The 17,679-nt window shown below is 30.5% G+C and overlaps 1 protein-coding gene and 1 non-coding gene across 2 annotated transcripts; one reads left to right on the top strand and one right to left on the bottom strand.

The window, feature by feature from the left end:
• The first annotated feature begins 7,248 nt into the window (after positions 1–7,248).
• Positions 7,249–11,252, top strand: LOC109159678 (vesicle transport protein GOT1-like). Its single transcript, XM_019307760.1, has 7 exons — positions 7,249–7,382; positions 7,625–7,694; positions 8,632–8,723; positions 8,819–8,899; positions 9,091–9,188; positions 9,294–9,375; positions 10,901–11,252. Exons 2-7 carry the CDS (start codon positions 7,664–7,666, stop codon positions 10,937–10,939), a joined length of 423 nt encoding a protein of 140 aa, XP_019163305.1. The 5' UTR covers positions 7,249–7,382; positions 7,625–7,663; the 3' UTR covers positions 10,940–11,252.
• Positions 11,253–15,642: 4,390 nt separating this feature from the next.
• Positions 15,643–15,715, bottom strand: TRNAV-UAC. The gene has a single exon. It is a non-coding gene; the product is annotated as a tRNA-Val (tRNA).
• Positions 15,716–17,679: the final 1,964 nt, after the last annotated feature.

Below are 17,679 nucleotides of genomic sequence, written 5' to 3'. Positions count from 1 at the left end.
AATTACAAGTACAAATAAATTAAAAATTTAGAGATAGCACCGAAAATGATTCAAGTATGTCATAATTTTCAAATTCATCAACTACCAATTAATTCAAAATGGTCCATCGACTATGCAAAAGTTGACTCAATTTAATCTTTGGCATGAGCAATGAAGGACTAAAATGAATAAAATTTTGCATAGTTAAGAGACCATTTTGTGTAAAATAATAATCAAGAACCAATTTTAAAATTATGACATAATTAAAAGATCACTTTGGGTATTAACTCAAAAGTACTTGAAGATTTTGCTGATTGGGTTGCTTCTATCGATAATTGAAAAATTGGGGGTCTGAATGATGGTTATGCAAAGGTTGACATCCACATGATATGTTATTGCCCTCAACTAGTGACCCTGTTGCTATAATTGTACAAATTACACTTCCTATGTTTATGAAGGGCAGTTGTGATTTCAGTTATCTCCAAGGTCGTCCTATACTAGCACCAACCCTTGATGTGGTTAACTCTATTAATGAATATATGAGTGCATTGCATACTTCTGATACCTATGTTGCGACACTGTGTACAAAGCTGATTTGAGCAATGAAATCCTTGCAGATGTCGACACACCAAAGTTTTTAAATGGTATAAGAGTTTCAAGTGTACCGAGCCATTCATTTACGTTAAAGATTGGGTCATCGGTAATGTTGTTGAGAAACATTGACCATTCACTTGGTTTATGCAATGGTACTAGATTGGTTATCACGAAGTTATCAAATCATGTTATTGAAACCAAGATAATGTCCGGTGACAATGAAGGAACAAAAGTCTTGGTTCCTCGCATGATTAAGACAATTCCCTCCGATACTGTCATATGCAATGATTATTAATAAAAGTCAAGGTCAAACGCTAACACATGTGGGATTGCTACTAAAGAAATCAGTCTTTGTCCATGGTCAATTGTACGTTGTTGCTTCTTGAATTAGCAATCCAAAAGGTCTCAAATATTAATTTGTAGTGACTCAAATAGAATTTGTACATCAATGACTATCATTGTGTACCATGAAATTTTCAATAATTTATAATTTTTAATTAGTTAGTATTTAACTTTTAATCAACATGTTTATTTCATATAATTCTCTTTTATTTATATATATCCATGATCATTATATCTACCAAACTTATATATCTAAAATCAACATATATACATCTTTCTTACAAAATTTAATTTCATCACAATAATACTTCTTAGCATCTCAACATAATAATGATATTTATAATATTTAATCCGTGCATCACACGAGTATCATGCTAGTTTATAAACATTTGAATTGTTATTATTATTACAATTTTCGAACAATATAGTTTAATTTCATTGACCTTGTTAGTGTTGCATGTCATAGCTTTGTCTACATTTTGTTGTTCTTTAAATCCCTTGTATATGTAGGAAACAAGGTTGGAAAAACTCAATAATAATCCTATGAAAAGGATTATTATTTTATGGAAAAAAATTGGGAAGAACGAATGGATATCTGGTGGGTACGGTGTAGGTGGTTAGCACGAGTCGAGGGAAACACTCTTTCCTTAAAATCTTATTTGCTACCTCCCAAAAGTGCTAGGAGTGTTGTAACCTAGGTTTCCCAGGATAAAACGTACTACGATTATGTGTTTAAGCACCCAAACTACGATTCTGTGTTTAAGCACCTAAACGAAAAACCCAACGAATAAGAGCAAAGCAAGAACACAGCAGGCAAGAAAACAAGCGAAGAACCCAACGAATAAGAGAGGCAAGAAAACAATATTTTGTTGTTGTTCTGAAAAAGTTATGCTCTACAGCCAGGAATACGAGAGGAGATTATCGTTCGTCGTTAACAATTATGGTTCGAAAACAATATTTTGTTGTTGTTCTGAAAAAGTTATGCTCTACAGCCAGGAATACGAGAGGAGATTATCGTTCGTCGTTAACAATTATGGTTCGAGTTATGCTCTACCACTACTTGAGCCAAGAATATGAGAGGACGAATCGTCGTTAACAATTATAGTTAGTTACAAGAATCGAGCCTCGTGTTGCGTTGTTAACAATTATGGTTAGTTACAAGAATCAAGCCTCGTGTTGATAGGTGTCGAACTAAACTCGTTCTATGCCTCAATTTGGCATAACTTCCAACTTTACGTAAGAAAGAACCTCTATACTATACAATTCAATAAGCCTTAGAAAGACTCTTGTATAAATAGTGGTGCAAACGCACTTTCCAAACCAATGTGGGACAAAAGCTTCTTCTTTTTTCCTTGATTTTTCCAACCCAAATGAGTCTACTTTGAGAATCAATTTCTCATTCACCCATTATCCGTTTTGAGCGTACAATATATCAATCTCTTCGTCTCATTATGAAGAACTCAAATCTACTTTGATCCTGACCCAAATCAAAAGTGAACCTCACTAATAATTGTACTACAAAATAGCCACTTATAATGTTATTTTAAACTATTTTTTCCAACAGTATCCACATAACAAGAATAACACCCTTCAATCTTTCACAGAAAAAATAACATTAAATTGTAGTGCATCAGAAATTGTAATTACTTATTGAAGATGAGATTAGATTTTTATATAAAATAAAATAGCTTCTTCTTGGATTCTATCATCTCTATATTCCAATTAAGCTCTATGCATCTTTTGTAATTGCTGAGAGTCAAACTTGTAACATTGTGATTACCAAATAAATAATGTAATCAACTTGGATAATGTTGCCTCATTTTCCTAGACATTTTGATAATTTTGTTCTTGGTGTTATAGGTAAATGCATCTAATTATTTTGGATAAACTAATAAGTGAATAAAATAGTTTAATTAATGAATCGAATCAAAGTTAAATATCTTGATACCCGACTCGAACATTTTCTAGACTTATCATTTTTTTATACAACAACAATAATAATAATAATAATAGAGCAATGTTATAAACTCCTTTTTTCTTACCTATTTTTCCTCTCGAGGTGCCATATTATGATTGGTAATTAAATTTATTTATAATTGGTGGTCATGTTAAAATTTTACTTGTATTCCAGCAGAGTAAATAGCCTGCATTGAGTACAACATGTTTTAAGAATAATCTTCTGGAATTTTGTTTTGGTTTTTGTTTTTTTGTTTTTTTGTTTTTTTTTTTTGGTTTTGTTTTTTCTTGTTTTTTTTCTTGTTTTTGTTTTTTTTTTTTGTTTTGTTTTTGATTTTTGTTTTTGTTTTGTTTTGTTTTTTGTTTTTTTTTTTTTTTGGTTTTTGTTTTTGTTTTGTTTTGTTTTTTTTTTTTTTTGTTTTTGTAAATTATAGGTAGTAAGACTATAATATATATGGAATAATTGGTTGCTGTTCCTAAACGGTTTATATATATATGTGTGTGTGTGTGTGTGTGTGTGTGTGTGTTTGTGTGTGTATGTATGTATATAATAATAATAATAATAATAATAATAATAATAATAATAATAATAATAATAATAATAATAATAATAATAATAATAATAATAATAATAATAATAATAATAATAATGAGGTTGTTTTTGTTGTCTAATATGTTGGCAACTGATTGAAGTCTTTCCTGAAAAATTTAAATATTTGTCCAAGATTGAGAAACTAATAACACGTAGTTGGGATAGTATATAGGTTACCTAGTACTGTTTATAACAGTTTAGTTCAAAGAAGTGTTTCCCAAATTTTTGAGATCAAGAATCTAATTACGTACAATTGTTGTTGTACGTATTCAAAAAAAAATTCTGAAATTTTTTAAAATAATCATATGTAAATTTTGTCTGGCTAATATGTCAATGAAAAAGAGACTCCTCTGAACTATGATATGCATTTAGGATAGTATATAGGTTACCTCCATCCAGATGACCTTGAGATTGGTTTACATTTGATGCTAACTGAAGTGCTAGCTCTGAATATGGTACTACATCTGGTTCGTCAATCCCATGCTCAACATATATGTCGGCCACCTTCTTATATCTACGTGCTAACGTACGTCATAGCTCCAAGGTGTGGGTGTCATTAAAGAATGGCCTAAGCTTCTCCATCATCGGCTCCATACTTGTAAGATAGACTTTCGATCTTACCATATCTCTCATGTGCTATGAATTGAACTTCATCAAGTGAGGCACACAAATAAGATCGGGGGGTTAGTTGTTACTTCATCAACATCTCCATTCATATACAGTAGTGTTGGATCTCGCATAAAACTACCCCATGACGAATTCTTAAATCTACTATGTCATACATTCTGAAAATGGTAAAATAGAATAATTTTATTAGTAGTTAAGTTTAAACAACACATTCCAATACATATATTTGGAATAAGCTTGTTCCCCCTTCCATTTGATATGAAGAGGCCAGAAGCATATATCTGCCATTACTGCAATTCAAGCAAAAAGACATTTTGTGGTGTTTACATGCATCTCAGTGTTTATACACTTACTTGTAACTCCTTTAGCTTTAATTAAGCTCTGGAAATTGTAAGTGTTCATGCTGTTGAAAGAACTCCTTCAATGAGTGAGTTAAATGAAATACTAATTGATGTACTTTGTATTACACTTTCATTTACTTGCTGACGTGAAGAAGACTGATGTACTTTGTCATACTAATTGATCAATTTAACTCAAGCAGAACAATTTTCATTGTTGATCTTATGAATTCTAAGCCTGGAAATTGAGCAAATACCAATTTTAGTCCCACAAATATTAGCAAAATGACAGTTTTGATTCACATGTTTAATTTTTATTAATTTTCATCCACAATTATTCTTTTAGTACCAATTTTCATCAACGACTATTGTTTTAATGCCAAAATTCATCACGTCGGTAACTCATCATTTTAAGACATGCCGAAATCTAAAATTTTAAGTGTTTTTCGTCATTTTCAACTTTAAATCCCAATTTAAGCATGAATAAAGGGATTTAAAACCTAAGATCAATCCCAATTCACAGTTCTTCTCATCATCTTACCTTAATTTGAGGATGAGAATTGTGAATTGAGATCGATCTTAGAGCTTAAATCTCTTTATTTGTGCTCAAATTGTGATCTTAATTTGAAAAGGACAAAAATACCCTTAATAATGTCATATTTCAGCATGTTTTAAACGATGGGGTGACCGGCGTGATGAATTTTGATACTAAAGTAATAGTTATGGATGAAAATTGGTATTAAAATAATAGTCGTGGATGAAAATTGGTAGGAAATTAAACATGTAGACCAAAACTGTCATTTTGTTAATACTCGTGAGACCAAAATCAGTATTTGCTACCTGGAAATTGTATGTCTTAAGATTAAACTCAAAATTTTTGGGATTTGATTGGCAGTCAACAAATGGAGGCTTGTAATTCGGAAGCTGGAATTGAGCTTTTGGGTTTTTTTTTTTTAATTAATTAATTTATTTAAAAAATATTTTTGTTAAATAAAAGGGTATCGGCGACTATTCCATCTTAGGAACAGTAGTGGATGCCCTTTTTTCTTAAAAGAAAATCCGCAACTGTTTTTGTACAACAGTTGCGAAAAGCCCTTTACAACAGTAACAAATTAATTGTTATGTACTAATGCATAATGGTTATTATTATAATTAAGTAGCCAAAGAAATTGCGAAAACCATATCAAGTGCATATTAAAACCAAAGAAAATTATAAAGGAAAAAGATGTTACAGAGCTTGAAATGCAATGTATTAATGGAATTTGCATATTGGTTATTTACACAATCATATAACTAGAAGGCCTAATTATTGAGGAATGTGAGTTACACTTTATTTTGGAAACTCCCAATCTCTAATCAACTGGGGAATCAACACTCGGAATACACAATTGAAATCAACCAGGGAATCAACACTCGGAATACATTTGGAATAAGCTTGTTAGTTCTTTGTGCACATAAAATTAGTAATACATTATACTCCTAGTATAGTGGGACATAGGATCTAATACATGCACATTCTACTACATAAAATTAGTAATACAAAATGTAGTGAAGATAAAGCACTCTCACATATTTAAAATGGAGTATAAATCAGTTCATTGTGCTCATAGAACTACACTCTAGGTAATGACTTCTACACTAATAGTGTGCTCTGTTCGTCTGTTGGAAGTGCAAATTCTAGACCATATAAGCATATAAAAATCATAAATCAAAACCATAAAGGTCTCCTACCAACTACATCCATAAAGGCATAAAGAAATCAGCAATCAAAATCATAAAGCCATAAGGGCATAAAGAAATCAGAAATCAAAACCATAAAGATATCTTACCAACTACCTCCAACGACTAATATTTTCACTAAAAGACAATAGTAGTACATAATAAAAGTATTAATTAGGACCACAACAATAAAAATGTCTCTTATCAACATTACATATTTACATGGACCACAACCCCAAACAAATGTCTATAAAAATAAGTCAAAAAGTTCACTATCCACACATTTATGTGTGCATTGGTTAGAAATCCATATCTCAACAGTAGGGCATATACCTTTCCGCTACCCACCGTTCAGCTTCTCTAGAGGGCTATGGCTTTCCAGAACCCACTGTTCTTCGACTTTGATGCCTGAACCCAAAAGAACAAGGATACAAGTGAGTAACAAGAATACATGTAAGTGTTCTCAAAAGTAGTGAAGAAGAAAAATGAGTTGACTACTCATAAGTGTTCAAAAATAGCGCAAACAACCGCGAAAGAGAGAAAAATCGCAAAATAGAGAAGAAATTACCAATTTAGCGTGGAGTTTTCAGGAGAAAATTGAAGGTGAGCCGGAGAGAATCGTTCAAATCAAGACGAGAAACTTGCTCAAAAAAGGGAGAAGAGAAGAAATAAGGTTTTACAATTTCATTTTGAATTTGATCAGTCCACGAAGAGAAGAAATGCTTACCTATATTTGGTGAATTATAATAATAAAATATAAAATAAAATAAACACATGGCATTCCAATGCGTGCAAATAAGTTGTTAACCTGTTAAAAATGTCAATGACTCTTTTTTACATGATTCGTTGATGATTTTAGAGCTTATTGAATTCAGTTATTTAATAATTCTTTCAAACTTTTACTTCTATAACCAGTTGAGCTGCCCATGCAGATACGGTCACTTAATTATTATTCACCAAATAGTTGAATGACTTATTTGTACTTTTTCCATACATTTAACATGAGATAGTATCACATAGACTTATTCTATTTGAAATTATAGAGACGTGAATGTAATTTCACTAAACCTAATGGGAGCTTTATGTTATTATCAGTTTTTATTTCACATCGGTTTTCATTTTCCAGAAAAAAATTCCATTTGCATCATCGAATTCGACTGGGCGACTGCCTGAGCTTCTCACCGTTCTACGAATCGAAGACGAAACCCCAAATTCCGCCATCACGAAGCATACCTGTTAGCTCTATCTCTGTCTCTTTCTATCTATCTACCTGGGTATACTTATATGTCTGTGATTGGATCTTGTTCATTTGTTATATGTCAGAAATTGGACTTGTATTTACCAATATTATTGTTTGAGTGAATATTTTGAACAAGGCCCCAATTTTTCTGTTCGACTTTTCAATTTTGGAGTTTTGAATAGTTTCACTAATGTTTTTTTCATTGTATCGGATTTGTGGTTCTACTCGACTTTGTAGGTTATACTTTGGGTTTTGTGGTGATCTGGATCCGCGAAAATGGTTTCCTTTGAGATGAACGATCGCAAAAGTGAGTTGATTGGTTGAACTTCATTGGTTTCCTCTTGGATTAATGTTTTTAATTAATAAACGAATAAATCTTCTATGTTGGAGAAAGAGCAATTTCTTTTGGTTTAGTTTGATGTTTGTCTAAAATTTTCATGCACAAATATTTCTCTATGTCTCTGGTGAAATTTGGATTTAGATAATAGAAAGCTTTTGGCCCTGTTTGGTGAATGGCCGTTAGCTGTTAGCTGATTGGGTTGATTAGGTTAATTAGAGGGTATAACTAGTTGATAACATTAGCTGATTATAGAAAGGTGTTTTGGTAAATTAGCTATTAGCTGATAGCTGTTTGGTATAATTTCTTTTCTAAAAAAGCTAATTGAAAAAGTTGTTTTGAGTAGCTTTTGAATTTTAGCATTGCGGAGTATAAAAAGCTAATTAATCAAACACTTATATTAATTTTTAAACCAAATCAAACAACTAATAATAATCAAATAAGCCAAAATTGGCCTGTAGGCTAACTATTTTACCAATGGCCTTTGTTTTGACCATTATCAGGAAATTCTGTGTTTTTAATTTAATTCTTGTAGGCATGGATGTTTATAGGTTTAAGTGTATCATAGACTTAATGAAGCTTTCTCGAATTTTAATCTTCATAGAAAGAAAATGACATGTTTACATTTCACAGAAAGAAACAGAGTAATACTTTGAAAAGGTGACTTATTTATAATCTTGAGAAATTGCATTGCAAGTTTCCATTTAGGATTTACTCTTCATCAGTTAGTTAATTTATTTGTTCCCCTGTTTTCAATTCTTCAAATTTGCAGTTATGTTTATTACTGCTGAGTTTAAGTGTGCACTGGTTAATCCAAATAAATTTTGGGTTATGAAATGAAGAGAGAAATTTATGTTTTCAAATGCTATGATCACACTAACAAGCTTGTGATGCCTTAATGAAACAGAGATTGGGCTAGGGTTGACTGGATTTGGAGTATTTTTCTCATTCTTGGGAATCATTTTCTTCTTTGATAAGGGATTAATTGCCATGGGAAATGTACGTGGCCACACTATATTTATTTTTCAGGCTTTTATTTCCATATGCTGCTTCCTTGTTCATGTTGTTGACCTGTTATTGTTTTACTGAATCAGATCCTCTTCTTCTCAGGGGTGGCCTTAACCATTGGTCTTAAATCATCCATGCAGTTTTTCATGAAACGTACTAACTATAAGGTTAATACTTGTTTCTTTTGATGTTCTTCTCCTCACCATTCCCTTCAATTCATTCTTCCACATCTCCCTCCCCTCACATTGGTTGAATCTTTGTAACTTTGTATTGTTTCTCATTTTTCATTTTGTTTATTTATTTGTTCACTTCATTTTAAAATTTATTAGTTGACCTTGTTCTTTTGTTCATTGTGTAGGGAACTATGTCATTTGGTGCAGGCTTTTTCCTGGTTGTTATTGGGTGGCCTATATTGGGGATGATTCTTGAAGCATATGGATTTATTATACTCTTCAGGTTAGTGGGGGTGTCTGTTTCCCTAAATTTAATGGTGTGTATTTGCTTTTTCCTGGTTAAGTCATTAGTGGGTTGCTGACAAAATTATTTATGGCTTTTATGCAGTGGGTTCTGGCCAACGTTGGCAGTTTTCCTGCAGAAGATACCTATTCTTGGGTGGTTACTTCAACACCCCTTTGTCAGATCGGTATGGTTTTCTATATCTTGTCATTAGCTGTTGCATGTGCGGATCTATTTGTGAAATTGATGTGCAAGAAATTCGAATTAGTTTTACCATTTTTATTTTATTTTATTTTATTTTTTTGCCATTTTAATAGTTCAACTTAATGATCAACTGGTTGGGTAGATACTGTTTGAATGGAATACTTCTATTGTGTCTATAAAACTCTAAACTTTTAATTTTCATGGTAGATAAGGTCATTGTTGGAATGATCTGGTTAAACATCTAGGTTTCTGCACTACTGTTATTGATAGAAAAACATAAAGTAAATCAGGACTATCGGATAGTTTTAGAACTGACAAATGATTTTTAAGGCTATATGACTTTCTCCTACATCTTTGTCTTAATTGAATCCCTGATTTGCCTGTATCCTTGCTGAAAGGCTTTATTTTCATTGGAAGGAGTGGAGATATGTAGGGGAATAGGAATATTTCAGTGCACTCCACTTGGTGTATGGATTATGATGATGAATAAGAGTTGACATTTGAAAAGAAAATTAAATTCCTTCTTGATTCCTTTTTTTCTTCTTCTGGGGAGAGGGGAGGGGAGTGGGGGAAGAATGCCTGGTTGACATCATAGCACTCTATCAGAGCTTGCCCAAAACCATTAACGGATTAAACCCAACCGAAATTTTATAAATTGATCAAATGATGAGTCTGGATGGTAGAGAGTATATTATTTTAAAGATTCAATACGAGTATTCTAATTATCAGCAGTATATTTGTGGCACATTGAAATACCATTAAATCTCTTATTAGAAACAGAACCTCTTTATTGAGAAAACTTGTTTTGAAACTGCACAGAGTGAGTGGATCTAAGCTACTATCCTTTACAAATACTCCCCTCATGTTTCCTCTTTAGTTGATTCCATAATGTTGTCCTCTTTCCTAAAATAAACACCAGAAAAAATTTCTACATGCATTTCCCTTCTAGTAAACGTCAATATCCACCTTTTATGGGCAAAATATGAACAATATGGTACTTTTCCCTCACAATCTTTTACATTTGTGTTTGCTACAACCATTGCGGGACAATGGGAGTTCATGGCATAATCTTCATCAATCATGTTACATGCTATACATGTGAAGTTTTCTTCTTTTATTCTCTAATCTATTCAATGTTGTAAAATCACTAGGCACCATGACACATACAAACGAAACAAGCAATCAAAAATAAAATAAAAAACAGCCGCTTAGTTGGCTAACCACATAAAAGGCCGGTTTTCCCATTCTTCCCTTCGGCCTAGGGGCACCGAGTGCCTAGGCCAAATTTATTTTCATATAGACATTTGAGGCATGGTGCGCTACTGTGATATGGATGCAATGCATAATAGATGTGTCAGTTTTTTCTTAACTCAAATACGTAAGCGCAACATTTCAGGTTTGGTGAATATTATAAGCATGATTGATTGCAAATTCTACCTAAAGAACTTATTACGATTGTGAAATCATAATTTGGTGACTGTTGAGTAATCCATTCATTCCTTGTGCAGATCTTTGACCGTTACAGGGGAAAACGTGTACCTGTATAATTTTAGTACAGAAATGTGCAAGGAAGCAATACTTGTCGACCCTCTTGTAAGAATATGGAACTTGTTTCTAATCTCCAAGAAGAAGCTTTCATCAGGAGACTAGAGCGCATAGTCTTTGGAATGTAATGTAAAATTCTTCGGCGCTTTTCAGGATGAACACAGAATTTTTTTTTGTTCACAGTTGATAATATGGGTTACTTAAGTGCCTTATTGCACCTCTTTTTGGCCTAAGCCTTTCTATTTGTGGATATTGTTCTTTTCTGGAGTGGAGGTGACAATTATGTTTCCACTAGGCTCTGTTTAGTATGTTAAATGTTAATCTTGGAATGGAATAAATCATCGGAATTTATCTTAATCAAAGCTATGGTCCATTTGGTTGGAGCATTGGAATTGAAATTAAAATTTAAATATTTAGTATTTGAAATTGGTTGTTTGAAAACAAATATTCGGTGATTGAAATTTGTTGCTTGGTAGGGGACAGGAATTTGGGCAAATTATTGTGGACTATATAGTTCACAAAACGAAAAAAAAAATACATTTTTAATATATTTAAAATACATTATTCGTGTATTGAATGTACAGTATACAAAATAATGTAACTTTAATACTCAAATAATGAACTTCTCTTGAATATAATGTTAATTTTTAATATACTAAAAGTATATTATTTGTGTACTGAATGTACATTATTTGATAGTATGATTCACAATTGTATAAATCATGGTCCACACAATAAGAGTTTATTACCGAAATGGTGCATGTGACGACCGAAATAATTCCTTGATTATAGTAAAAGAGTTTTTTTTTTTGCACTTTTGGTCCCACGACTACGGTGTCACTAACAACTTTGATCCACGACTTTTAAAATTTGTAGAATTGGTCCACGACTATGACTTTCTTAGCAAATTTGGTCATTTCGGTGCATTTTCTTTTCATTTTTTGCCAAAAAACTTTACTCCCAATTTTAACATGGGTAATATATATTGTCTTTTCCATCTCACAAATTAATTAAATAAATAAATAAATAAATAATTGATTAATTAAACACAGCCAGTGACACGGTGAAATTGAAAGTGAAATTGGAATTTTTAATTATTTATAATCACCGTACTCTGCATTTTGGTCTGCGTATTTCTCGGTCTGCATCGATGGATATTCACGCCTATTTTGACTCAAACTGGGCTGGCGATCCGAATGATCGCAAGTCTACTAGTGGTTTTGTTGTGTTCTTGGGGAATAATCTTATATCTTGGGTCTGTCGGAAGCAGCGAACAGTGGCACGTTTTTCAACTAAAGCAGAATAAAAGGGTCTGGCTAATGTATCTACTGAGATTACATGGCTTGTTTCTCTGCTACACGAGATCGGCATCCCACCTGCGTCTCCTCATCGACTATGGTGTGATAATTTGGGAGCTACTTACTTATGTGCCAATCCAGTGTTTCATGCCCGCACGAAGCACATTGAGATTGATTATCATTTTGTTCGCGATAGAGTAGCCAAAAAGGAGTTGGAGGTGCACTTTATTTCAACCAAGGATCAACTAGTAGATATCTTCACCAAGTCTCTTTCGTCTATCCGTTTTAATTTTCTCCGTGACAAGCTCAATGTTTTGGCTAGCCAACCTTGTGCTTTAGGGGGGGGGGGGGGGGGGTATTCGGACTATGTTATCCATATTAGACTAGGACTATATTATTCGTGTTAGACTAGGATTCTATCTAGTACCTATATATTCGCTCTCTGTACCCTCAAACATTATGATTGAATACAACACAATTATATTCTCATCATATTAACCCCTGTTCACTGTTATTCAACAAACACAGAACCTAACTTCTTTTGCAACACTCACCATTGAAGGGATATTCTACAGGTATGAATGTAAATCTCCTATCATTACATAATTAATATATAAATAATATAATACTTCTTCATATGCATTATGATTAATTCTGTGTTTCTCAATTATATTCCTCCAAAATCTATGCATTTTAGTTACTCCTTACTCCCTAATCTATGATTTTTCACTTTAAGTTATGGGGTCTATGAGTTTCGAATATCCCGGCCCATTAATTGAAAAAATCATACTCAAATAAAATAAGGGTTTCATTCAATTATTTCTTCTCAAGCACTACTATTAGTAGCCATTCTCATTTCACCTTACTACCAAACATGCTAAATAGTTTCACCAAAACTTATTACTATTACCAAGTATTTGATACTCATTCCGATTCCGATTTCTATGTGCGATTATTTATTTATTCCAGATCAGCCTTTGGCATTTGAAATGTTGACAATTTGCAATGTTTTCAAATGTCCGATAGATCCTTACACAACCTCCACCGACAAGGTGGTGCCCTGGTAATTAATTAATTTATTTTTTAATTAAAAAGACTTGTGTGAGAGAAATCGGGTCGAGTCAAGTCTATATATATATATATATATATATATATATATATATATATATATAAAAGTAATACTTATACTGAAAAATGTAATATTAATTAGGAATAAAATATTTTTTTACGTATAAAGGAAAACGTAATTCTTTTGAAGATAAATGTAATAATTTTACATTTTGATCTAAAAGTATTATTTTTTATAAATAAAAAATATTACAATTTTCCTTATAAGTAATATAATGTTCGCAAGGGTTTGTTATTTATAGAGACAAATGTAATACTTTTAAATCAAAATGTAAAACTATTTCATTTTTTTTTCAAAACTATTACATTTTCCTATATAAGTAATAAACATTGTAATATTTTATTTCTGATTTAGTATTAGATATTTCAGTATAAATATTACATTTTATCTTGACTCGACCTATCTCACGGACAAGGATCCGTAAGATGGTCTCACATAATTTTTTGCCATAAAAAAAATATTTAAAGTGGGTGTAGAGCAACTGAATTGAAATTGTAGGCTTATTCAGAAAATTCGTGTTAAATTATTATTGTGATAATATAGCAGTATGACATACTTATAGAAGTAGGAGAATATTTTAGGGATGGTGATCTGATAATCTAAACTACCATGAATATGGTTTGAAAAATCATGTTTATGAGAAAAGAATAATATCAAGTTCAATTCCTAGTACATATTTGAATATAAGTAGATACCAAAGCAATAATTGACGACCTTCTCCAAAAAAATAATAATAATAATAAATAAAAAAATAACTGACCGAAATTATGTATGAACGTGTAAAATATTCAACCATATCTATTTTGCCAGAGCAGCAGTTCAAATATTGGGTTCAATTATTCGTTAGAATTGTTTCTGTCAGTATAGTCTCATGGTGGCAATCAAATCGACAGAAGTTGTGAGGCTATCATTATCTTGCAGGCCAGATTTAGAAATTTTTTCCGGTGGGGTGAAAGATTAATACGAAATAGATAGTTTTTAAAAAAAAAAATTCTTGAATAGTCATAAATATTATATTGTTGAATATGAACAAAAAATTTGAACACATTAAAATCATAACAAAAATATTTATATCAAAATATGAAGCATAATTAGTTTGATAAAATGATTCAAATAGAAAACACATTATAAATTATGCATTTCCCTGTTAATATAAAAGAATGCTAGCTTACACATATTATATTTTAAAGAATAACAATAAAAATATCACTATTAATATTTCTAAAAAGCCCAAAAAAGTGTTAAAATCAAGTGGGGGTAGTGAGATGAACCTTTGACCTTTCCTAAGTTAAAATCATAGCTTGCCATCCCACCTAACTCAATTTTTAGTTACAAGTATATATATAATTTATTTATATCTAATCATGTAATATATATATATATATATATATATATATATATATATATATATATATATATATATATATACACACACACACACACACAAGGGGTACTATTATGGGGGTGGAGAGGGGAGCAGCTGCCCCCACAGTAGTTCCGCCCCTGCATCCTTACAATACTCTCACTTTTAAAAATAAGTCTTACTTTTCACATCATCAAATTTACAATTCTTTTACTATTTTCTATACATCTTTACAATACTCTATCACTTTTAAAAGTGGTCTTATTTTCATATTATATTATAAATATAATAATAAAATAATATTAAAATAACTAAAAAAAAAAACCTTTTGCTTGCTAAAATAGCAAGCTTTGAAGCGACATTGGATAAAAAATTATAACTAAACAAAAATAAAAAATTCACATCGTCTAACACATCATCTTGAAAAAGCTCATCTTTCAGGAATGAGGACAATATATGTTGAGTTTTATTACATTTAGTCTTATTTTTATTCTCTCACTTTTACTCAATGATATAACAATTGATTATTAGTTATCTTCATTCTCTGGGCCCAAGAAAAATGTCAGCATCAAATTTATAATTTGTGAGATGGAGTAAAAATTGTGAGTACAAGTTGTATTATTAATAAAAAATTATATTTAATGACTTAGTCCTAAATGTCTTTTTGTACTTAATTGGGTTATCAATTTTGATGATTTTAATCTAATTGAGCCATCGACATCTTTTTGTCCTTAATTGAGTTTTGAACTTTAATAATTTTACCTAATTGAATCATTACCTATTGGAATCAAAGACCAAATTAAGAAAAACAATTATAGTAAATGACTAAATTAGATATTAACTCTGACTTTTTCTACCTAAGTATTGTAAATTAGTATTGAGAAGTTTAAAATATCAAAGGGAACCTTTGAGATTTGTTGCTGCCCAAGATTGAATTGGGGACCTTTAGTGTGTAAGACTAATGTGATACCCACTACACCACAACAACATCTTTCAATTTGTAGCATTAAGAAAATTATATTTAAATGTTGTTTGGTTCGTGCAAAGATGCATACAAGAAATAGTATTTAAATTCCATGGGAAGTGAACAAAAAGACAGATTTCATGTTTTATTTTCTGTGAAAGAAATTAATGAGAAAATATATTTTATTATTTAGTTAGTTTTTTAAAAAAAAAAAAAAAATTGTTATGTACGGAGTAATAATTAGTATTCCATTCGTTCCATTTTATGTATCTAATTGGGTTAATAATTAACGCTTGAATGAAGTAATTTTGAATTCAATTTTTCATAACATTAAGTTTAATATTAGTATATAAAAGTTATATATTTAGAAACTACATGAAAGGTACTATAAAATACAAAAAATTAAATTTAAAAATAAATAAAAAGTAATAAAGAAAATAAGTAAATGAGAAAGAGTTAGTTTGACCAATGAATAGTAAACATGACAGATAAAATGTGATAGAGTAAGATCGAGTTAGATAAAATGGAAAACAAAGAGAATGAAAACTGAAAAATTAATTAGAAAATAGAAAACAGAAAACAGTTTTCTGTTAGTAAACGGACCCTAAATATCCCAACAACAACAACAACAATTATTATTATTACTAGTTTTTTACGCGCATTGCGCGATTGAGATAATGCCCAATGTTTTTTTTTTTTTTTAAAAATAAGTACTATAAAGTATATCAAGGTAACTACTTTAGGTCATTTTACATGTTAATCTAAACAGTTAATTTTTTGAAATATCTTTTTACCAACCGTTGATATAATTCGCTGGTCAAATCCGCTAATATAATCCGTTAACGCTAACCGCTAATTTCTAATTGTCAAACAAGGACATTGCGAGGTAGTTCTCACTTTAATTTGTTGTGTGATTTTAATACTCTCTTTGTCAATAAATCCCTCAAGTAGTTAATATGATTGGCTTTATTAATTTTTTTTTAATTTTTTTTATATATTTAAGTACTATAAAATATATCAATGCAAGATTATATTAGAATTGTTCATGCATAGATAATTAAATGTTGAATTTGCGTATTTAAATAGGTAATTCTAAGTTTACAAATGCAAGATAATATAGTCAAGATTAATTATAATTGGGAGAAGATTAATTATAATTGTCAATAAAATAGTTGTATGCGTATGGTTGAAACCAAATATGGGAAATAAGGGAGAGCAAATAAAAATTAGGACATAAAATATTAAATATATACTAATATTGAAGGGCTAACTGCTGATTGCTAAAACATGACATTGCAAGATAGTTTCCCACCTCAATTTGTTGTGTGATTTGAATACTCTTTTTGTCAATAGATCCCCAAGTAGTTAATATGATTGGCTTAATTATACTTTTTTTAAAAATTTTGTTATAACAATTATTATTATTATTATTATTATTATTATTATTATTATTATTATTATTATTATTATGAAATATATGTATACCCTTAGGTCATTTTACATGTTAATCTAAACGGCTAATTTTTTCAAATATCTTTTTATCAACCGTTAATATAATTCGCTGGTCAAATTCGCTAACGTTATCCGCTAACTGCTGATTATCAAACAAGGACATTGCGATGTATTTCTCACTTCAATTTGTTGTGTGATTTGAATACTCTCTTTGTCAACAAATCTCTCAAGTAGTTAATATGACTGACTTTATTAATTATATTTTTTAAAATTTTTAATTTTTTCATGGTATTAATAAAATATTTGGTAAATAAATATATAGCATTATTTGGTATTATAACTTTGATATTTAATTAAAAAATAGTGCACAAAAAAGATAATAGCCAATGTAGTGAATATAATTAATTGATTAATTTGAATGTAAAGAATTTTTACATTGGAAAAAAATAAAGACAATATAACTAATGAAATTATTTCTCATATTTAATTTATTTTGATAATGAATAATTTTTTTGAATAAAGACATAGTACACACA

Source organism: Ipomoea nil, unplaced genomic scaffold (assembly GCF_001879475.1).
Source record: "Ipomoea nil cultivar Tokyo-kokei standard unplaced genomic scaffold, Asagao_1.1 scaffold2845, whole genome shotgun sequence".
Taxonomy (NCBI): domain Eukaryota; kingdom Viridiplantae; phylum Streptophyta; class Magnoliopsida; order Solanales; family Convolvulaceae; genus Ipomoea; species Ipomoea nil.
This window is presented reverse-complemented; position numbering and strand designations above follow the sequence as displayed.

Bases quoted from the DNA above. Each gene is read 5' to 3' on its own strand.
- LOC109159678 (XM_019307760.1), top strand. From the start codon at position 7,664: ATGGTTTCCTTTGAGATGAACGATCGCAAAA. The intron at 7,695-8,631 runs GTGAGTTGATTG...TTAATGAAACAG, and splicing joins TGAGATGAACGATCGCAAAA to AGATTGGGCTAGGGTTGACT. The intron at 9,189-9,293 runs GTTAGTGGGGGT...GCTTTTATGCAG, and splicing joins GGATTTATTATACTCTTCAG to TGGGTTCTGGCCAACGTTGG.